General features: G+C 41.0%; 1 protein-coding gene across 4 annotated transcripts in view; it reads left to right on the plus strand.

Annotated features, from left to right (window-relative positions):
- The window catches only part of hspa12b (heat shock protein family A (Hsp70) member 12B), a 39,299-nt gene that overhangs the window by 2,681 nt on the left and 15,601 nt on the right, over window positions 1–21,017 (plus strand). The window contains exons 1-7 of one of the 4 annotated variants that reach the window (XM_088348695.1): window positions 8,727–9,201; window positions 11,293–11,356; window positions 11,729–11,811; window positions 14,468–14,592; window positions 14,676–14,862; window positions 15,689–15,793; window positions 15,864–15,980. In XM_088348695.1, coding sequence (XP_088204821.1) covers window positions 8,986–9,201; window positions 11,293–11,356; window positions 11,729–11,811; window positions 14,468–14,592; window positions 14,676–14,862; window positions 15,689–15,793; window positions 15,864–15,980 — 897 coding nt within the window. In that variant the 5' untranslated portion in view covers window positions 8,727–8,985. Of the gene's footprint in view, window positions 1–8,726; window positions 9,202–11,292; window positions 11,357–11,728; window positions 11,812–14,467; window positions 14,593–14,675; window positions 14,863–15,688; window positions 15,794–15,863; window positions 15,981–21,017 lie in introns of those variants that run through there. The other 3 variants (XM_088348697.1, XM_088348698.1, XM_088348699.1) reach the window with 3 other exon arrangements.

Below are 21,017 nucleotides of genomic sequence, written 5' to 3' on the forward strand. Positions count from 1 at the left end.
AATAAAGCCCTTTTCATGTTTGTAAACAAGTGTGACGTATACAAGCTGCGCGCGCATTATTGAGTCAGAACAGTCGAATACCTGTCAATTTATTCCAGCCGATTGAGAGGAAAATATCGTGATTCGAAGAAAACAACATCTCAAATGAGAAAAAAAGTGTTAATTAAATTTAACAACAACAGAAAACGGCACTACACATAGATTGTGTGAGCCTCTTTGTGCAACTTTTGTGTGGACCAGAAAATAAATCTTCTGTTCTTATGGGTTTTAATAATGTTATTATTATTGTTATAACGGATTGTTATAACCATTATTATTATAAAAGATCTGCTAGCTAGCACCAGTAGAAGCAAACTTACAGTGTATATTAGACATCGGTACCAACCACCTAACATTCCCCCGACACTTTTACTACTTAGACCTACTTCGGCATTCAAGTAAATCTAAACCGGATCGCCACAATGAATTACCAGATATGAAATGTGCACCGCAAACGCGTACATGGCCTATAACAGGGGTCGGGAACCTTTTTGACTCAAAGAGCCATAAAAGCAAAAAATATTAATTTTATTTTGGGAAAGAGCCACACCATATATTATGAGACAAATTTACTAAATTGTTAAACCGGCGCCCCAGACAAAAGCTTAGTCTTCAGCACATTTATTTTTGATGATTTGATAAAAATTATGAAAAGAGAATAATGCCAGAGCCCCTGTCCCAAATTCAACAAACAGACCACTTTAAACTTGTCTCTTTCTTGCAATTACTCAAGATCGGTTAAACTCCTTTTGACCTTTTTTTTCATACATATTGGTTTCAAAACCAGATGCAAGCATTTATTTTGTAAAAACGTCACAACATTCTGAGAATAGGGAGCCTTATGTGCTGACCTTTGGCGAGAGATGGGAGGGAATGCTTGTACTTTTTGCATAGCTCCACCCATCCCTCCCACTCACCCAATCAAATGACTAAGTTCTCTTCCGGTGTTTTGGCGTATTTACAGTTCTGTGGATTCATCATAAAGTATCTGAACACTGAACACACATTATATAGTGAACTTTTAAATAAAGGATTCTTTAGCGTTGTACAGCCAAAACGAGTTTTTTTCCCCCATTTTTTGTGTGACACCTTGACTGTAAATTGTAGTGAAAAACGTGCCCTATATATACTGCGAAATGTTACCTTCAAATTTAGCTTTGGTTTGGCTTTACGTGTACCTGAATAGGATAGACAATTGCGGTTTTGAACAAGATGGATAAATTTTGCATGCAATCAAATTGGTCTCTGAGCCACAGATACTCATAGAAAGAGCCATATATGGCTCGCGAGCCATAGGTTCCCGACCCCTGGCCTATAATGTCCTTGCTCCAGTCAGTTCTTTTAATGGCTTGCAGCCACACAAAAAAGTGTTAAATTGTGTTAAAATGCACTCATACACACAACAGCTGGGTGTGTTGTTTTTGCAAATTGTGACTCTAAAAGCGCAACTCAACATCCAATTCTTCTTTCGCTCTATTCAAACTTGCACTACTGCTCCCGCTGCTTTGGGTCAACAATGCGCACATATCCTGTGCTGAAGGGGTGAGGACGCAGGCTGGCTGGAAAGAGGTCTTTTTACTCCCCTTATTAATGGTAACCATTTCCATTATTATTCGATAATAAACCTTACAAACACATCACGGTACCTATTTACTCACAGCAAGACTCTTTAGAATAGGAGCAAAGATAATTTGCCTAAAATAAGTTTATATTATTTACCAAATAAACAAAACAATTATTTTCAAATCTTTCTTTATTCTTTCCCCGCTTGCAGTGAATTTAGTGTTTATTATGACATATTACACATAGTAGTGTGTATATATATATATATATATATATATATATATATAAAAGTCCCGTACAAAAAATGTACTGTATTGTAGAACAATTTGAAATGATGGCAAAAACTATGGTATGTGATTACATTTTCACACATACAGAATCTTGCAAACAAGATTTTCAAAACAAATAAATTAGGGGTTTGCTGTCGTACTAACTTAGGTTTGACTCCTGATGGTGCTAAAATTGTGAAACATCTGGATTTGATCTTCTTTGTGGATGCAGTACTTGAAACATGCACCAGGGGACGGCTGTGATGAGGAGACTGACGTTGTTTTGATTGGAGCGGTTGCACACACACCCTAACATCACTTGACCCTTCCCGTGACCCACTTTAGTCCAACACATTTATCAATGTTTGATGGATGATGACCCAACTTAACATTGGTAACATGACCTTGTTTATTTCAAGCATTGTGTTGGCTGAGATCTTGATGGATTATCAGCCAGTTGCAAAGCCACACATCATGTATCCTTACTGTATGAAATAAACCCTTGTTTGGAAAGGAAGGTTGCGTCGTTTGAGGTGTCCTTAAAAAGTGGAAAGTTAAATATTTTCTTTATTAAGTTATTATGTTTTAATAATGCTCAACTGTGTTCAAAGAGCCCTTATGCTTTATTTCCCAGTATGCCCATTTGCTTTTATTTTTCTTCTATTGAATTGTGTCATGATTACTGATGCGACTCAGCTGTGCCCGCTCATTTGGCGGCAACTGCCGCGGGATCTGATTGACTCCCGGTCACTATTTGAACCCGGTCCTCTCAATCCCCTGTTGTCAGTCTGTCTGCGAACGTCAGTGTATACTAGGCAAGCCTTTTTTGACCCTGACTCCCACCTGTCCCGTTTTTGCTCCCGTCTGTCTCCGGCTATAACCCGTTTTGATCCTGACCACGTCTGCTCTCCTGTCCCGGCTTACGACCTCTCTTTGTCCCCGACTACGTCTACTCTCCCGTTCTGGTTTATGACTCGTTCTGACCCCGACTACGTCTTGCTCTCTCAGTCCCGGCTACCGACCCGTTTTTCCGTCCCTGACACTGCCATCGCTCGCTATGGAAAATCCACATCCGTGTTCGTATCACAATCCGAGTACAAGAGCGACTTGCTTCCTGCGCCCAGCAAACACCAGATTGTGGGCGCAGCCCTTCATCTTCCCTTCAATAAAACTTATGAGAAACGTAACACAATTGTGTCCTGTTTCCGTTCTAGTCCTGACAAATTGAATTAATTGTGTTTATTGTTATCGATATCAACATTGAACGAAATGACATTAGACATGGCACTCCGGGGTAAACATATAATAAATGCTTTAAAGAGAAAAAAGATGATCTATCAGGATAAAAGGAAGAAATAAAATATTTCCAACTTAGTGCTTGGAGACTGGCCTAAGTTATAATAAAAGTGCATTGTTTCTGAATGAAAAAGAATAGTGCATCGTAACAGTAGTGCATTGAAAACAACGGTTTGTGGTCAAGTTGTCATCCTGATCTGTCCAGGGAGAATCTTGGACACAATCAACCTTAATGTCGTGGAGGTGAGCGCTTAAAGTGTTAAATTTAGTCTTTAAAGGGACCGTGTGTAATATTTTCATTGACTCCTAGTGGTACAAAAAACTTCAAAAAAATCCAGTAGTTTGGTTTCATAAAGCAAATGCGAATGCGCAAAAAATGTGCAGTTTTTTTTTAGATAGCTATGTGGCTACTTTTTTAGCTTCGTAGCTAGCTATCTTGGTACATTTTTTTAAAAAAAATTGCATGCTATCGAGCTAACATTTTATCTTTTTTTACTATTTTAGCTCGCTATCTAGCTACAATTTAGTTTTTAAGATATTATCATTTATATAATCAAATTTGCCATTTAGATTCTATGTAAACACTATGTACACATTTAATTTTTACGTATTTGGCTTAACATTTTTCCGTTCCCTCAAAAATAATTTATGTAGCTGATGTTATATTTTACTAGTTGTTTTGTTGTTGTGCTCACACCTTATTTGAAATTCTGAAATATTAACAAATAAATCATCACAGAACTTCACCTCTTATGCAGGAGACTTCAATTTTGGACAGCCCTTTGACACTTTTTGTGATATAGGGCTATACAAATAATTATCACTTGACTTGATATATAATAACAGTTAGTGTCAGAACCCGCACAGACGGAGGACCAAGACGCATAACGTTTTCACACAAGCTTTATTTTACAGGAATGGGGCAGTCATGCGCGTGAACACAAACGCCAGGGATGCAGCGATCGCTGGCAGAAGAAGTGAGACAGAGAAGTCAGAGGCAGACGAGATAGAGGCTGGACAGAACAGATGGGATCGATACAGGACACACGTGTACATATCGGACGGGACTGACGGGATCGATACCGGATACTGGAGCAAGGTACTGGACAGGATAAGACAAACCAGATTGATACCGGATAATGAATACTGCAGCAAGATACCGGACAGGACGAGACCGATGGGATCGATATTGGATACTGGAGCAAGATACCGGACAGGAAGAGACAGACGGAATCTATACCGGATACTGGAGGCGGGTGCAAGTTACCGGACAGCACGAGACAGGGGGATCGATATCAGATACTGGAGACTGGAGCAAGACACTGGGCAGGAGGAGATAGAGGAAATCGAAATCGGATACTAGAGACTGGAGCAAGATACCGGACAGGAGGTGACAGACGGGATCAATACAGGATACTGGAGACGGAAGCAAGATACGGGACAGGACAAACACAGACGGGGTCAAAAACGGACAGCAAGATACCGGACAGGACGAGACGGGCGGGATTGATAACACATGTCCTGCAAGTGCAGAGGTTTGTTGACAGACTGACCAGGAGTGAATGAGAGTTTAAATAGGAGGGAAGCCAATCAAGCAACGAGCCGCAGCTGGCGCCAAATGGGCGGGGCCAAGTGAGGGCAATGGGCAACCGTGACAGTTAGCAGCAACAAAACCCCCAAATAATTCACAAGGTATCTATTTTTGTCAGTTTCGGTCCATAACACATTTTTTTTCACAGTTTTGAGCGCTTGTTTAGGGTGGTGATGGCCCTTGGTAATAAACTGTCTCTGAGCCTGTTTGTCCTAGGTTGTAGAGACCTGTAGCGCCTACCAGAGGGCAACATGTCAAAGAGGCGGTGGCAGGGACAGGAAGTGTCTTTTATAATGTTGATGGCTCTGCTGCGGTATTGCAAGCCAGCAATGTCCTCTAGACTGGGCAGAGAGCAGACGATGATTATCTGGGCTGTCTTGACTACTCTTTGTATAATTTTCCTGTCCGCTGCCATGCTCTCAAGTATAGCACACAGTGCCCTCCCTTATGCCGGAATGCTCTCCACTGTGGCTTTGTAGAAGAACTGAGCTGTACGGGGCGGAACACGTTAGGTCTGAGGAATGGTGTTTGGGGAAGTGCTGGAGAGTGACATTATGCCCGTCCCCGCAGGTTTTTTATTTTTTTTGTATTTGTCAATGTAGCTTGTAAATGGTGAAAATAAGAAAGAGCCTTGTTCCAAGTGGAGTCCAAAGGCCAGTCCAAACCCCAAGGATGAAAAAAGTACAAATTATCCGAGCGCGTCTAAGAATTGCACTCACATGAACGAGCTGACTGAGGCTGCAGTGATGACACAAGCCAGGAGATGGCGGCAGAGAGTAACAAAGTTCCAAATTCCGTGACAAAAACACAGTTTGCAAACAAAACCAACTCTGTGTTTTGGGGGTTCAATGTGTTCCTACAATCACATTGGTGCTAACATGCAAATCCCTGCGTGTGTGCGTTAGGGGTGTGCCTCGGTTTGCTCAGGACTTTCGGGTCCCGTAGATAATGTCAAATTCATTAGAGGATTCCTGTGCGTGGGTGCCTTCCTGTCACCTGACTCCATCACTTCCTATCCTTGACTTCCTGCGTCAACCTCGAAGGCGTAACACAAACCTCGAAGTTCAAAATCCGGTTTCATGTTTTTGAGTCCCGGACGCTGGCTTGTTACACAAATCTGCTAGAACACTGCAGCGCTGTAAAGAATGGTGACACAAGCCAGGAAGAAAAGCAACGTGACAGAGAAGTCTGTGGCGGGGCCCCTTAGATTTGGGGCAGCAAGGGGATACATGCCAAGTAATAGCTTCCAGATTTGAACACGGAATTACTCTGCTGCGTGTCATGCAGCGGAAAGCGCTAGTTTCTTTGGCTTATTCATTCTTTGCAACACAGCTCAGGGAGAAAAAGGCAATGGAAAGTGAGGTTTTGTCATTTTACATGCATTTTTATTTTGGAATGAATGAAATCATAAAAAAGATGACAGAAAAAAAGAAATTTAATCGAGGAAAGCAAGATAATGCAATGCCCTCCCATTCAAGGAATGCAGGGCTGTCAGAGCCTGCAAGTCCTTATTTGCTGGCCTAAAAATTATCTGAATCATGTAGTATTAATCAACCGGTTCAGTGTGTCCCCTGACCACTGCCTGAAGATAGCTGGGATGGGCTTCAGCACCCCCGCGACCCTACTAAGGATAAGCGGTGCAGATAATGCATGGATGGATGTAGTATTAATTATATTTTTTCCATGAATACTTATTAAATAATTCCAAATTGTCGGTAAGCTTCCTTTCATTGCTTCCCCCCGCTTGCACTGCTTCCAGATGTGTGCTTTCATATCCAACCCTTATCTTAAAGCAGACCTGGGCACTCCGGTCCTGGAGGGCCGTATGTTCTGCATGATTTTTTAGGTTTTTCTGATCCAATACAGGTGATTCCAATCACCAGTATCGTTAACGAGCACTTGCTAGCTTGCTAACGAGGTTATAATTTGTATCACCTGAGTTCGTTCTGTGTACATTGTTACACAGAATGACAATACAAGGAAATTATTATTATTATTATTATTATTAAAGAAGAGCAAACTTCAAAATCTGGCAGGACGTATGGCCCTCCAGGACCGGTGTGCCCAGGTCTGTCTTAAAGGGTCAAATTTGACCCGGGATCTTACTCAGTCCTGACCGGCAAAACGATAGCAGTATCGTTTGAAATAATTTAGACTACATCCCAAAAAACATTATATGGTTCCATAACAATATATTAGAATTGTAATTTGATTTTATGGCCTTTGAGACATATCAGTATTTACATTTTTTTGAAAACGGGGTCGCTGGAGACCCTAACACGACATAATGGTTAAGTATTGATCCAATCACATTCAAACCATTTGTGGTTACTAGGAACAGAAATCTGGAGGCCTTCACAAATAGTTCAGCAGGCCCTGTGGCATTGAATAATGTCATTAAAACTGTTTGTTTAGGCAATCGGATTTCTAGTTGGTGGACCAGGGCCTTCTTGCAGGCGTAAGGAAATGTCAGCGGTTTCACAAACACTGATTGGCTTGGGAAGTTAGCGGAAAAGTCAAGTCAAGTCATATTTATTTGTATCACAAATCACTTTATCACAAGAAGTCTCAAAGGTCCGTACACAGCAAGACAACAGAATCCCAATGTCAAATATGATTATAATATTGTAATGTAAAGTTCATACTTGTGTAATAGAAACAAAACTTAAGTGAAAACTGATTTTAATAATTAACCTGGTAATAACATAGTAACAACATAGTAATAACAGGTTTATATTTTAGGAATTCAAATAAATACATTTCAATTCATGGGATTCAGGATCAAAATAATCTATTTAAGTATTGATAATTACTTTTAAGCAATTAATTAAAAGAATACAATGAGAATCTATTTGTGTATTAAACTAATTTATTCATCTTTGTATTAATTCATTTTACTGGAAATGCAACAAACTAAATTCCAATGTGTGTGTTTTATGAAGCGAATAACCAAAAATGTGCAGTTTTTTGGGGGCTAGCTATCCGGCTATCTTTTTAGCTTTGTTGCTAGCTTTCTGTCTTTTTAGTTATTCGGCAAGCTATGTAGTCAGCTTTTTATATTTTTTTTCATGCTATATCACTAACACTTCATATTTTCTGCTAGTATTCAGGCTAAAGTTTCGCCTCCTTTCTAGATAGCTAGCTAAAAAAATAAGCTGTCTATCAGGCTATTTAATTGCTTCTTACTCTTTTGGCTAGATATCTAGCTCCCTTTTAGTTTTTACCCATTTACTTTTCTAGCTGACTATCAAGCCACTTTTTAGCTATTTATCAAGCCATCTGTTTAAGTTGCTATTTTAGAAATTTACATCAACCTGGGAGCGGCAGTCCAGGGTTCGGATCCAACACCCAAAGCCTCCCCGTGTGTAGTTTGCATGTTCTCTCCGTGCCGGTTTCCTCCCACATTACAAAAACACGGCAGGTAAATTAGCAGGTGTGAATGAGCGAGTGAGTTGAAAACACCCCTTCTGTCGTGATTACTGATGTAAATCAACTGTGCCCGCTCATTTGGCGCCAACGGCCTCGGGTTTTGATTGGCTCCCCGTCACTATTTAATCTCACTCCTGTCAAGCCCCTGTTGTCAGTCCATCTGCAAACCTCTGTTGATACAAGGCAAGCATTTTTTGACCCTGACTCTCGCCTGTCCCGTTTTTGCTCCTGTTTGTCTCCGGCTATGACCTGTTTTTGATCCCAACCACATCTGCTCTCCCGTTCTGACTTGCGACCCGTTTCTGACCTCGACCTCGTTTTTGCTCTCTTGTCCCGGCTATCGACCTGTTTTTCCGTCCCTGACACCGCTATCGCCCGCTACGAAAGATCCACTTTCGTATTTGCATCACAATCCGGTTGTGAGAGCGACTTGGTTCCCGCGTCCAGTGAGCACCGGATCGCGGGCGCAGCCTTTCTTCTTTCTTTCAATAAAACAGTGAGAAAACATTACGCGATTGGGTCTACCCTGTATGCTGGTCGTGACACCTTCTCCTCCCAAGTCCTCACAAATAAAATGTGAAAAACTCAGGTTTACTTCGGGCTCTGTCCCTCAAATCAATTTAATTTTTCGAATTTGGGGTGGATTTATTTTTAGACCTGATCTTGACATTGCACTACTGAAGGCCTAGGTGTAAAATGCATTACCCACCACTGAATTCAAAGCTACGAGGAACCCGGCCTCCATTCTAAAAACAGACACGTACAGATGGATTGTACCCCGAACGCCCCCCACTCTCCATGTTCTGTCATCAGTCCTCCCTCTTCTGTTCCTCGTGTGTGCTTCATTGCACTTTTTCGGCCCCTCCAGTGCAGAGTTTGAGGCTGCGCTCACTGAGTGCCTCAACCCCCCTTAGGAAAAAAAAGCGGACCTTTTGTATGAGGGAGAAAGTCTCCGACAGTTTTGGATTCGAAGAAAGGCATCCTCACTCCTCGCGGTTGCAACAGCACAGGGAGGTGAGTTTTTTTCAACATTTGTACGGACTTTCAGGAACAAATGCTTTTTGAATGCAACATGGTTCAGTTGGTGGAGTGTTGTCATTAACCTATAGATCCAAACTCATGTCGATACTCAAAATAATGCTCAGTTGGGTTTTGAAGATAGCAGAGATCTTTTATAAAACATCAATCATTCAAAAATGCATTAACCAGATTGTGCAGTTTTACCTTTCAGTGCCTTGTTTTTTTTTGAATTGGTAAAAGGGCTTTGAGCCTTATGTTGTGTTAGGAATTGGCATCATTAATCTTTGTCGTGGGTCATTTTTGACCTGGGGACTAACTCAGTCCTGACGACCAAAGAGACAGAGGAATTGCTTAATATAGTTAACACAACGTCCTAATAAACATGATATACACCCATAACCGTATATTCCCATTATTTGATTATATAGCCCCTAAGACAATTCAGTTCTTACAACCTTAAACAGGTCACTTGAGACCCTAACACAACATAAGGGCTGTTTTGTGCAGCCCTTTGAGCCTTTTTGTGGCTAAAGGGACAGTGTTGGTAAAAGAAACATAATTTGAAAAACAAAAGTAGTGTTCGTTTAAATGGTAAGCAAAAATTGATGAACATTTTTTGAATACTTGCCAATAAATTAGCTTTTATTTGACGTGACATGATCCTCACCGAGAGGAAATATATTTGGGATTTACTCAAGTTATGCAGTAAAGAAAAAAAGTGTAATCTATCTATCTATCTATATACCTTGGTCATATCCCTCAAGAGCGGTGACCGACAGCATGACACACACATACAATAACAAAGAAAATAAAAGGGAAATAAATAGCATAAAAAAACACACACAAAAATATTTGGACCATGGCCAACCCAATTGCCCAAACACCCAAACAAGTTAGGCTATTTATTTATTTTTTTTGCTATTTCTCCCACATAGAAATCATGGAAGGGTCTGAAATTTCCACCGTAGGTGCATGTCCACTGTGAGAGAGATAAACTAAAAAGAAAAATCCAGAAATCACAATGCATGATTTTTTTACTGATTTATTTGTGTGATATAGCTGCAAATAAGTATTGGAACACCTGAGAAAAGTTAATATTTGGCACAGTAGCCTTTGTTTGCTATTACAGAGGTCAAACGTTTCCTGTAGTTTCTTACCAGATTTGCACACACATCAGGAGGGATCTTGGCCCACTCCTCCGCACAAATCTTCTCAGTCAGATCAGTCAGGTTTCTGGGCTGTCGCTAAGAAACACGGAGTTTGAGCTCCCTCCAAAGATTTTCTATTGGGTTTAGGTCTGGAGGCTGGCTTGGCCACGCTAGAACCTTGATATGCTTCTTACGGAGCCACTCCTTGGTTTTCCTGGCTGTGTGCTTCGGGTCGTTGTCGTGTTGGAAGCCCATCCACGGCCCATCTTCAATGCTCTGACTGAGGGAAGGATGTTTCCTCAAAATATCACAATACACGGCCCCAGGCATCCTCTCTTTAGTGCAGTGCTCTCGTTCGTTCCCATGGACCTTTAATGGGCGGACTAACAGGTCTTTCAGGATCAGAATTCTAGATGATACACAGGTGTTCAAATACTTATTTGCAGCTGTATCGCAAATAAATTGTTAAAAAATCATGCATTGTAATTTATGGATGTTTCTTTTTAGTTTATCTCTTTCACAGTGGACATGCACCTACGGTGAAAATTTCAGACACTTCCATGTTTTCTAAGTGGGACAAATAGCAAAATAGCAGGGTGTTCAAATACTTACAAATACTTATTTTCTCCACTGTATGTCTTGATAAATGCACACACAAGATTAAAAATGGCATATGTAAATTGCAGATATATTTTTGGCTCTGAAAAATATATGATTCACATCGGATTTTATCTTTAATGGTACAGGAGAAATTGTAAAGGAACTTTGAAAGTTAATGGTAGTCTGTAGTCTGTACCGCCCTTTTAGACTTCTTGTTATTAAGGGCTATACAAATGGACATAACTTGACTTGACTCCAAGCAATGGTGCTAATCTTCAAATCTTTGGGGACACCTGATACCTCAATAAATAATATGACCGAATTTGCTTCTTCCTAGATCGTGGCGCCTGTAAAAATGGCAGAGGTGGAGCAGCCAGACCCCAGCAGCCTTCCTTTATCATGTGAGATTTTTTTGTTGTTGTCGCTTGGCAACCGGACCAAGCTCTGTATTCTCTTTAAGGATGTGAACACACGCTGAACCCCTGGATTCATTTTTCCCTCTTGATCATTCCCTTCACATTCCAAACAAATTCCAGCCACTGCTTTCTTCTCATTTAATTCCATGTCTCTAATCAAGTGTTGTTTACATGCTAAAGTGCTAACGAGCGAGAAAAAAAATGTTTAGCAGTTTGTTTATCAAACGTGTCAGCCTTCCCTTTTTCCTGTGATAAGAATTTCCAAACATTCTTTTCCAAAGGCTTTTTCCACTAGCTCTTTTTCCACATTTCCAAGCTCATGGTACTCAATGTTTTTATTTTTTCCCTTCTTAATAGGTGACAGTTTGTCAATAGCCTCTTCATCAGTCGCTGGGAAAAATGACTGCAGCATTGCACCCCTCACACCGTCACCATCACCGGTGAGCGCATACCCAGGTGTTATTGTAAGAAAGGAAAAACTTTGAACAGTGTCTGAAACTCATGACAAAAAGTTGGCGGTCTCCAGGGCAGACAACTTTGAAAGGTTGCCTGCCTAGCCATAAAGTTGCCTGCCCCATTTTTCACAACTTGAAACAAAATAGGACGACTCATCGCAAAAAAAAACATTGTTCCAAAGTATTAAGGATTGATAATCAGAATACATAACAGAACAACACTTTAAAATTAAGTTTATTATAAATCTTCCTATAACATTCATTGCGTGTATATGACATCGATGTTTTCCATCTGCCATCAGTATGTACCTGTATTTACTCATCTTCATTCATGCAATGTTTGTGTTGCGTCGTCTGCTACAAGCCACGTGAACTCCTCTTTCCACGATGCTTTTAATGTACGTTTACATTTTGGAGCATCATAAATTTTGTTATCTTCTTTTGAATCTTTTTTCTGGGGCTGAGGTTTTGGCTTGATTCCTGGTAAGGATATGTCAGAGTGTGCAGTTTCCTCATGCGTGAGAAGTTAAGCAGGACATTGTGGTTCAGCCTTTAAGCATATTTATTCATCAACAGCAGGCAAACAAGAACACAGCTACATTCAATTCAACATGGCAATCAACAATTAGCAAAACGAAAAATGGTGCGTGCGTAATGACATCACACAATGGAAAACGTCTTCCCGCAATACCAGGAGTAAGAGCACTATTGAATTGACATATCTTACCAATTCCTAACCACTTATCCATTTTTTTTGTGGTCTCTGTGTGTCTACTTTGGAAAATGACATGAAAATGCACGACCTTATAACACTCGGGAAAGTCCGGAAGCACAAAGTTATTCGATGAAGGCTTCTGATTGGCTGCCGAGTATGCAAATTGCCAAACGAACCGAAATTCCGAAATTTCCAAAACGAACTAAGATTTCGAAATCGTAAACGAAAGATTTTTTTTATAGATAGATGCACATGATTTTAAAACGTATAACCTACAAAGAATAAAGGGCAGAGCGGTTGCATTCTACAGATACAATGGCTTGCTAATTGCTAATGTACATGTTATGTTGTAGATATGTAAAGCAAACCAGGTTTAGGGCTGTAAATGTCAAAAATACAGAGATTTTGACTATGATAACATGGTCTTTTACAAAAATCAGATACAGTAAGCCCTCGCTTATCGCGGTTATATCGGACGTGGAAATCGAAGTAGCAGCACCCTTTCATAAAAGCCCCCAAGGGTGAAACTTACCTCAAGATGACGTCCTTACTGACTGAGAGTATACGACTGTAACAAAATAACAACCATAGATTTGCAATTTAATCACAGAACACAGAATTGCAGTGTTACAGCTGATCTTGGAGACCCTAACATGACAATAATTATACAAAAGTACAATGAAATTGGAGGGTTTTTTTTTCAGTGTAAGAAACCGATGTGGAAAGCTAGCATTAGGTACCCTCGAAAGGAGCCAGGTTTCCGTGATGATTAAAATATAACCACCCTAAATGTAGGGGTTTTCCACGAGTTTTAGCTCCCGGTCATCTGTTTCATGGGTAATGGATCTGGCACTGGCAAAATACAGGCTCGGCAGGGGTATCTTGTGAGTTGATACGTCGCCTAGCTGTAACAGTGGGCCAGACCTGTAGCACCTCTGTTGCCTTCTCTCCTAAGGCTGCGTCACGCACTACTAAACCATTTCTTTGCGCTCTTCTGACTTTCCATAGAGTCTGATTTAATTAATTTATTTCCTTCCAACATATTGAGCAGCACGGTGGATGGGTGGTTAGCGTCCCTGCGGCACAGGTCTGAGGTCTTGGGATGAAATTCAGCTACCAGCCTTCCTGTGCGGAGTTTGCATGTTTTCCCCGTGCTTGTGTGGGTTTCCTTCAGGCACTCCGTTTCCTCCAACATTCCAAAAACATGCATGTCTGGTCAATTGGCCGGTCCAAATTGTCCCTAGGGGTGAATGAGCGAGTGAGTTGTCGGTCTCTGTTTTGCCTGCAATCAGCTAGCAACCAGTTCAGGGTGACCCCTGCCCACTGCCTGAAGATAGCTGGGATGGGCTCCAGCACCCTTGCAACCCTTCTGATAAGCGGTGCTGATAATAGATGGATGGATGCATATTCAGCCGCTAAAAGCTAGCAGTCTCTTTGCTTGGCTGTTTGTTTAGGTGGCCACATTGACAGACAGCATACATCAGCCTATCACAGTCGCGCACACATAGTCACCCACACATACACCCTGTCCCGTGATAGCATTTGCTGTCTGCTGTCTGCTTCAAAACACGATACATCAATATGGATCAATGAATTCATGAATAAATGAATGAATGAATTTAACTTTATTTTGAACATAATAAAAACAAAACAAGTCAAAAAAGAAAACAAAATCTATATCAATGACAATTAAGTAGTAGGGATTACTGTACATGCCCTGATCACACGCTTTTGAGATGCACAATGTTTGAGATTCTTTACTAGTTTCAATGAATGCCATCTCGCCATTTTATTGGCTTTTGCCAATACCTATGCTGGTGTTTTAAATCCAATTTGTAGCCATTGATTGTATAATTTCATAGAACCCTTTGCATGCACCTTAGTTGTCATGAAATTACAAATTGTGTGTGTGTTTTTGTGCCGAAGAAGGTGGAGGTCAGACCACAAATGGTGTGTCCGTTCTCTGTTGTTGTGGCAATTGACTTTGGGACAACTTCCAGTGGCTACGCTTTCAGCTTCACAGAAGACTCGGAAGCCATTCACATGATGAAGTAATGAGCGGCTTGGTTTTCAGTCGAGTCTTCTTCTCGCTACCCTTCACGGCTTCATTTTGCAACAATCTTTTGCTTTTTAGACGCTGGGAGGGCGGGGATCCTGGCGTGGCCAATCAGAAGAGCCCTACATGTCTCCTGCTGTCGCCCGACTTGCGCTTCCACAGTTTCGGGTTCGCAGCCCGGGACTTTTACCATGATTTAGATCCGGATGAGGCCTGCCACTGGTTCTACTTTGATAAATTCAAGATGAAGATTCACAGCACTTGTGTGAGCATGTTTTTTTTCAACACATAATTGTGTCAAAAATACTCAACCAGGGAAAAAAAGGCGAGTTAAAGTAGTGTTTCCCAACATCTTTGGGGCCAATGGACAGTCTTTTTCATTGAAAAATCTTAAGTCACACCTTCTGTCGAAAATGTTTGATATATTTGTCTTATTTTTTTCATTTTTTTGAACTTACGTTGTTACTTTGTCTGAATTGACAGTATAAAGGTTGCTGTGGCTCACGGAGTAAAACAGTAGTACTGTGACTAGAATTAGTGTGATCATGAGATAAAATCTACTGCCTTGTCGTACGTCATCTATATCACTGGTGGGGAAGTGTTTTGACAACTAAGCTGATCTTGGACGCATTGAAATTGTTTATATTTCAGTGTTATTTTGTTATTAATGATTTCATAGCGGTATTGTTCATTTTCTGACTTCTGTGATGAATCCAGAAGGATTAATAATACATTATAAAAGATGACATTACATTTTTACATTTAGGCACTCCTGCAAGTGTCACACTTTTTCAGTTACATACAGACCCTGGGCCCTTAAAATATGTGGCCCTCACAGGAAAACAGGTTGGGGACCATTGACTAAGAGTAACTAAGATGGAAGTTAATAAATATGTAAATTGAATTTATTGGCCATTCACTGCCGATTATGTTATAGACATTAAAGGTAAATTTAAAATGATTTGCTATTGATGGTTTTGGACATCAAAACTCAATTTTAGTAAGTGTAATATTGGATTAGTGTTTAATTTAGCATAACAATTAACTGCATAAGTGAGGTATATCCCATGTAAATCCTGCATTTGCTTCAGGATCTCACGACGGAGACTGAGCTGGAGGCGGTTAATGGCCGGCGAGTGAGAGCCATCGAGGTGTTCGCTCACGCCCTGCGCTTCTTCAGGGAGCACGCCCTGAAGGTAAGACACCACACAACCGCAGGTCTATTGTTAGGGCTAGTCTCGGACACTAAGCAGGTCTAAATCACAGGAAGTGAAGGAGCAGACCAGCTCTAAGCTGGCAGGCGACGACATACGATGGGTGATCACCGTCCCGGCCGTCTGGCGACAACCTGCCAAGCAATTCATGAGAGAAGCAGCTTACCTGGTAAATCATATCAACTTAAACAATGTGGCACCACGGGTTTGAGACCCCCTTGAAGGACAACACTCGTGTTTACTAAGCTTTCCCATGGATGCACTGAATGTGTAGTGTTCCCTGCTATTATGCAAATATCTTGCAAAGTAGTCTATGCGCCAGGGGATTCGAAACATTTAGCTTTACAGTTGACCCATCTGGCTCGTTTGCTATAGAGCTGTGATGTCATTGAAGGAACTCAACGCTATCAAAATGAGCGATTCCCGTTACCACAACATGTGAGGCAGCTCCGAAACAGACAGCTATTATAAAGAACAGCAATTGCATGCCTCTCGCTTTTGTTTTTGATCGTCAAAGACATTCAACATAACAGACAGTCGTACAAAGTTTTGTTTTACTCCCGTTGCAAAAAAGATACAGATAATAAAAACTTATAATATTCAACATTTTCAATCATACAATACAACATAGTCAATATTCATAAAAAATAACGCCCCCAAACAAACAAGCCTCTGAAATACCAAAAAACAAAACAATGCAATATGTATTCTGTGTAGCACTATTTAGTTACTCTATATAACACGCTACAGTGGGCATTTGCACGTCACACTGGGTATTTGTATATTGTATTCTTTTGGCTTTATTATTGTACTGTTCTCAGCTCAGGGATGCTGCTGGAAATGTGAATTTCCCTTCGGGGATGAATAAAGTATCTATCTATCTATCTATCTATCTATCTATCTATCTATCTATCTATCTATCTATCTATCTATCTATCTATCTATTTCTCTCTCTCTCTCTCTCTCTCTCTCTCAATCAATCAAGCAAGCAAGCAAGCAAGCAAGCAAGCAAGCAAGCAATCAATCAATCAATCAATAAAACGACGCAGACCCTGACATCCAGGTCTTTCATACTGTGTTGTCAGGTGGGAGCATTTCAAAATAATGGATCAAATGCTCCCAGTGAGTAAAGGATTTATTGTCAATTCCTCTAAGATTAAATATATTTATTTATATATATATTTGAGCAAAAAAAAGTATCATGTAGCCATACTTTAAAGGCATGTGGTTCTGAGGATTTCCACAAAAATAGTCTCCTCCTACAGGCTATCAAGGAAGCAAAGGCTAAAAGGTTATTCTGAATGGCAGTTGTCTAAAGATCGTCAGGGGACCTGCCAAAGATTGCTATGTGCAGCGATGGATTGATATCTTTTCCTAAAATATCTGAAATGCACCTAAAAATAACCTCCAATATTCAATCAGTTTAGGACATGCCCAAAACATATGAGTTAAGTGATAATCGTGCCATTCTTTTTTGCTTGAAGAAATTGGAGCTTTGCTTACCCCATCGCTAGGGCCTTGTGAATGATTTTTTATTTTTGTCCTGCTAGCTCCCCGTTATCTTCGGGGCTGCCAGGAAGCTTTCCTGTTTCGTTTACTCCCGGTTGGCACTTGTTGGCTGCCCACCATGTGTTGTTTGTCCGGCTAGCCTGGCGTTAGCGTCGGTTTTGCCTTGGCCCTTGGTTTATTCTCGGCCGTCTTCACGTTTATCGCCGTTGTCTATATACGTTGTTGGTTCCAGGTCACCCTGCCTGCTCACCGCGTGTTTTTTAATTGGTTAGTCTGGTGTTAACACTGGTTTTGCCATGTCCCTTGGTTTATTCCTGGCCGGCTTTGCGTCTGTCGCTATAGCCATTGCCGCCTTTCCTTTTGGGTTTCCGGTTAGCCTGGCTGCACACAACATGTTTTCTTGCCAGTTAGCTCCTTTTGGGCTGGTTGCTGTTTGTTGTATCATTGTACCATGTATTATCGGAATTCTCCACAAAATCTACTAAAACACTTGTAACCTTTTCGACTAATTAACAAGTAAAACAGTATGGTGACTGGTTTGCTAGGGTGCTGGTGTACCTCCAATGATGTCACAGCTCAGGATGACAAATACTAGACATTAGAGGTAAGATCAGGCCTAAAAAAATTCAGCCCGACCTGACCCGAGTCGCGGGTATATAAACCCGTACACGCCTTAACCCAACGGATTCACTTGATTTGAGCCCGAAATTAACCCCAAACTTGAATTTGCCGCCAAAGTAAACACAAAACGTTTTGGCAGAACTACGAAGCTTGGGGTTTTCTTGTGGCCGAATCCTTCAAATCAAGTGTGCACTGAAAATACAGCGCCAAAATGAACTAAATGGCACCGAAAAGAAAATCAAATTCTGCAGATTACAAGCTGCTAATAATGAAAGATTTGACCAAAAAGCTGAAAGAAAGATTGTAAAACTTGTAAGCTATTGGTAAGAAGCAGAAATGACGTCTGACGTGAGGGAGATGGAGGGAGGAAGCCGTTCATCTTTTCCTCCAACACCGAGGAGGAAAATCTATTTTAATTTAGTGATCTTGATTTAAACTGATAGTTTGGTAAGCATTTTCTTCGTTTTGGGCCCGGGCCCAAGATCTTACCTCTACTAGACATGCTTCTAAATGCAAATCTCTGGAAAAAAAATTGGAAAATACTTTACAAAATAATTCATTTGATATAGATTTTATGCAAAAGTGTTATGTGCTATTTCCCTATATTTTCCATGTCTAGAAATTTGGGATTACCTTTAACTAATTTTTCGGGTGTGTGCACATGGGCTTCCTGCTAGTCGTGATGTCATCATCAGAACAATGAGCGAGACCGGCAGACAAACACGGGAAGTTGTGAGCAGTCACCGCCCTGTGGTCACCAACACACACACCTACAGTATGTACAGTGCGTACGTGTCATCCACTCTAATTATGCGTACGGACAAGCCTCCTCATTTCCCCACATCACCTTTCACCTTGTTTAAGGGCTTTCCTATGTTTATTTTGCACAGCTGTCTTTCAGCATGTGCAGTTCACCCAGCATGGCCTTTTTTGGCCACCCTTTGTTGACCTCCGTCCCATCACAACCCCATCATCTGCTTACAATTTGTGATGCTTTCAGTGCTCATCAGGTGCATTTTAAACTTCCACCATTTCACTACTAAAAATTGAATCGAGCTTGATATATATTTAGAAGTAGTCGCGCAGTTTGTACTGGTTAACACATGTTATTCAAATTTCTGATGTTCTTTTTATATCAGGCGTCTAAAACTCAATTTAAGGTTGTTGGTGGCCGTCGGAGTTAGGCTCCAGGTAAGGAGGGGCTGCATTCCACTATTCTTAAATCTCTTTTTTCCCCTACTCAAAATAAACATTAAAGGGTGAATGTTTAAGGAATCAATAGAAAAATAAACAAATCCATAATGAGTAGATAGGGAACATACACTAAGACATGCAAAACCAAATACATTGTGTGAGTAAAAAAGATCAAATTATTCAGAAGTACGCGTGCTCTCTCTCTCTCTTTCTCTCTCTTTCTCTCTCTTTCAATTTCTCTGCCTGTCTCTTGCCCGTCTGTCTATTTTGCTCTGTCTCGTGCTGAAATGGGAACGGCCAGTCAAGTGCATTGACTTTCGAATACCATATTCAAAGCACACCTCAGACGTAAGTTGCATGGAGCTTCTTAAAAAGTTGAAAGTTAAATATTTTTTATATTAAGTATGTTGTAAAAATTGGCAGCACGGCGGGGCAGTGGTTAGCGCTTGTGCGGCACAGTTCATGTCATGGGAACCTCCTGCGTGGGTTCAAATCCAGCTCCAGACTTCCCGTGCGGAGTTTGTATGTTCTCCCCGTGCTTGCGTGGGTTTCCTCCGGGCACTCCGGTTTCCACCCACATTCCAAAGACATGCATTTCAGGTGAATTGGCCGGTCCAAATTGTCCCTAGGTGTGAATGAGCGAGTGAGTTGTCTGTCCCCGTGTGCCCTGCAAATGGCTGGCAACCAGTTCAGGGTGTCCCCTGCCCACTGCCCGGAGATGGCTGGGATGGGCTCCAGCCCCCCCGCGACCCTAATGAGGATAAGCGGTACGGCTAATGAGATGAGATGTTGTAAAAATGTCCAACAGACTTCAAGGAGCCCTTATGTTTCTTTTCTCCTCGGAGCCTATCTGCTTTTATCAGCAAAGCTGTTCTTGCTGCAGAACACATTAGGTAGGAGGAAAGGGGGTGGGGTTTGGAGAGTGACGTGATGCTTGTTCGTGAAAGTCAGATAAGGCCTGTTTCAAGTACAGACTCTGCCTTACTTACGGACTTTCTGGACGATCGTTTGTAAGTTGAATTTGTTCGTAAGTTTTTTCAGTGCTATATTTTGTCTGTTTATGGTTTATATTAGTATGTTTAAGGCTTGTATAAGTAACCTGTATTGTTTTGTACTAAAAAAAATAAACATTTCATGGAATAATATGCTCTATAAAGATAAATAACGTCATTTTTAACTTACTTTTGGAAGATAGGCTTCAAGTGGTCCTCCTGGTAGAGAGTGGATGAAAAAAAAAAGCGATCCAACCATTTTCTCAACGGCATCAAGCTTTCTTATTCCACTTTCATTTCAAAAGAAACGGCTCGCCTCTTCTTTATACTTTACACCAACCATATTAAATGTATGCACAAGATATTAAACAATAAAAATGTCAAAGATCTTAGCACACTGGAGATACAGTATGGAATACTTACACACAAACTAGGAAGAGGAGGCGGATTTCTTCTTCTTGGATGCTGGGTGACCTCTCACAGCGCCACCACACGCCGGTAGCAGTGGAAAGAAGCACTACAGTAATACTCTGTACCCGGAAAAAGGTGCACACAATACAAAATGTAACTCACAGCAATGTCCGGATACTTTTCGACATCCTGAAAATTTTTTAGTAACTACCGTTCTTCGTAAGTCGAATGGTCATAACAAGGGGAGCGTCTGTACAGTCTAAATGCCAGCCTTAACCCCAAGAAGAGTTATTACGAGCGTTACTAAGATATGCACGTACTTGCATGCGTAACATAAGGAGCTTGAAAGAGACTGCAATGATGAGACAAGCCGGAAGATGGCGTCAGCGAGTTAAAAAGTTCAAAATCCTGTGCAGCACATTTAATTAGAATGAATGTACAAAGTCAACCTTTTTTTCATCATTTTTACAAGTGGTGAA

The sequence above is a fragment of the Urocampus carinirostris genome, chromosome 11, assembly GCF_059441175.1.
Source record: "Urocampus carinirostris isolate Australia breed hairy pipefish chromosome 11, RoL_Ucar_1.0, whole genome shotgun sequence".
NCBI lineage: Eukaryota > Metazoa > Chordata > Actinopteri > Syngnathiformes > Syngnathidae > Urocampus > Urocampus carinirostris.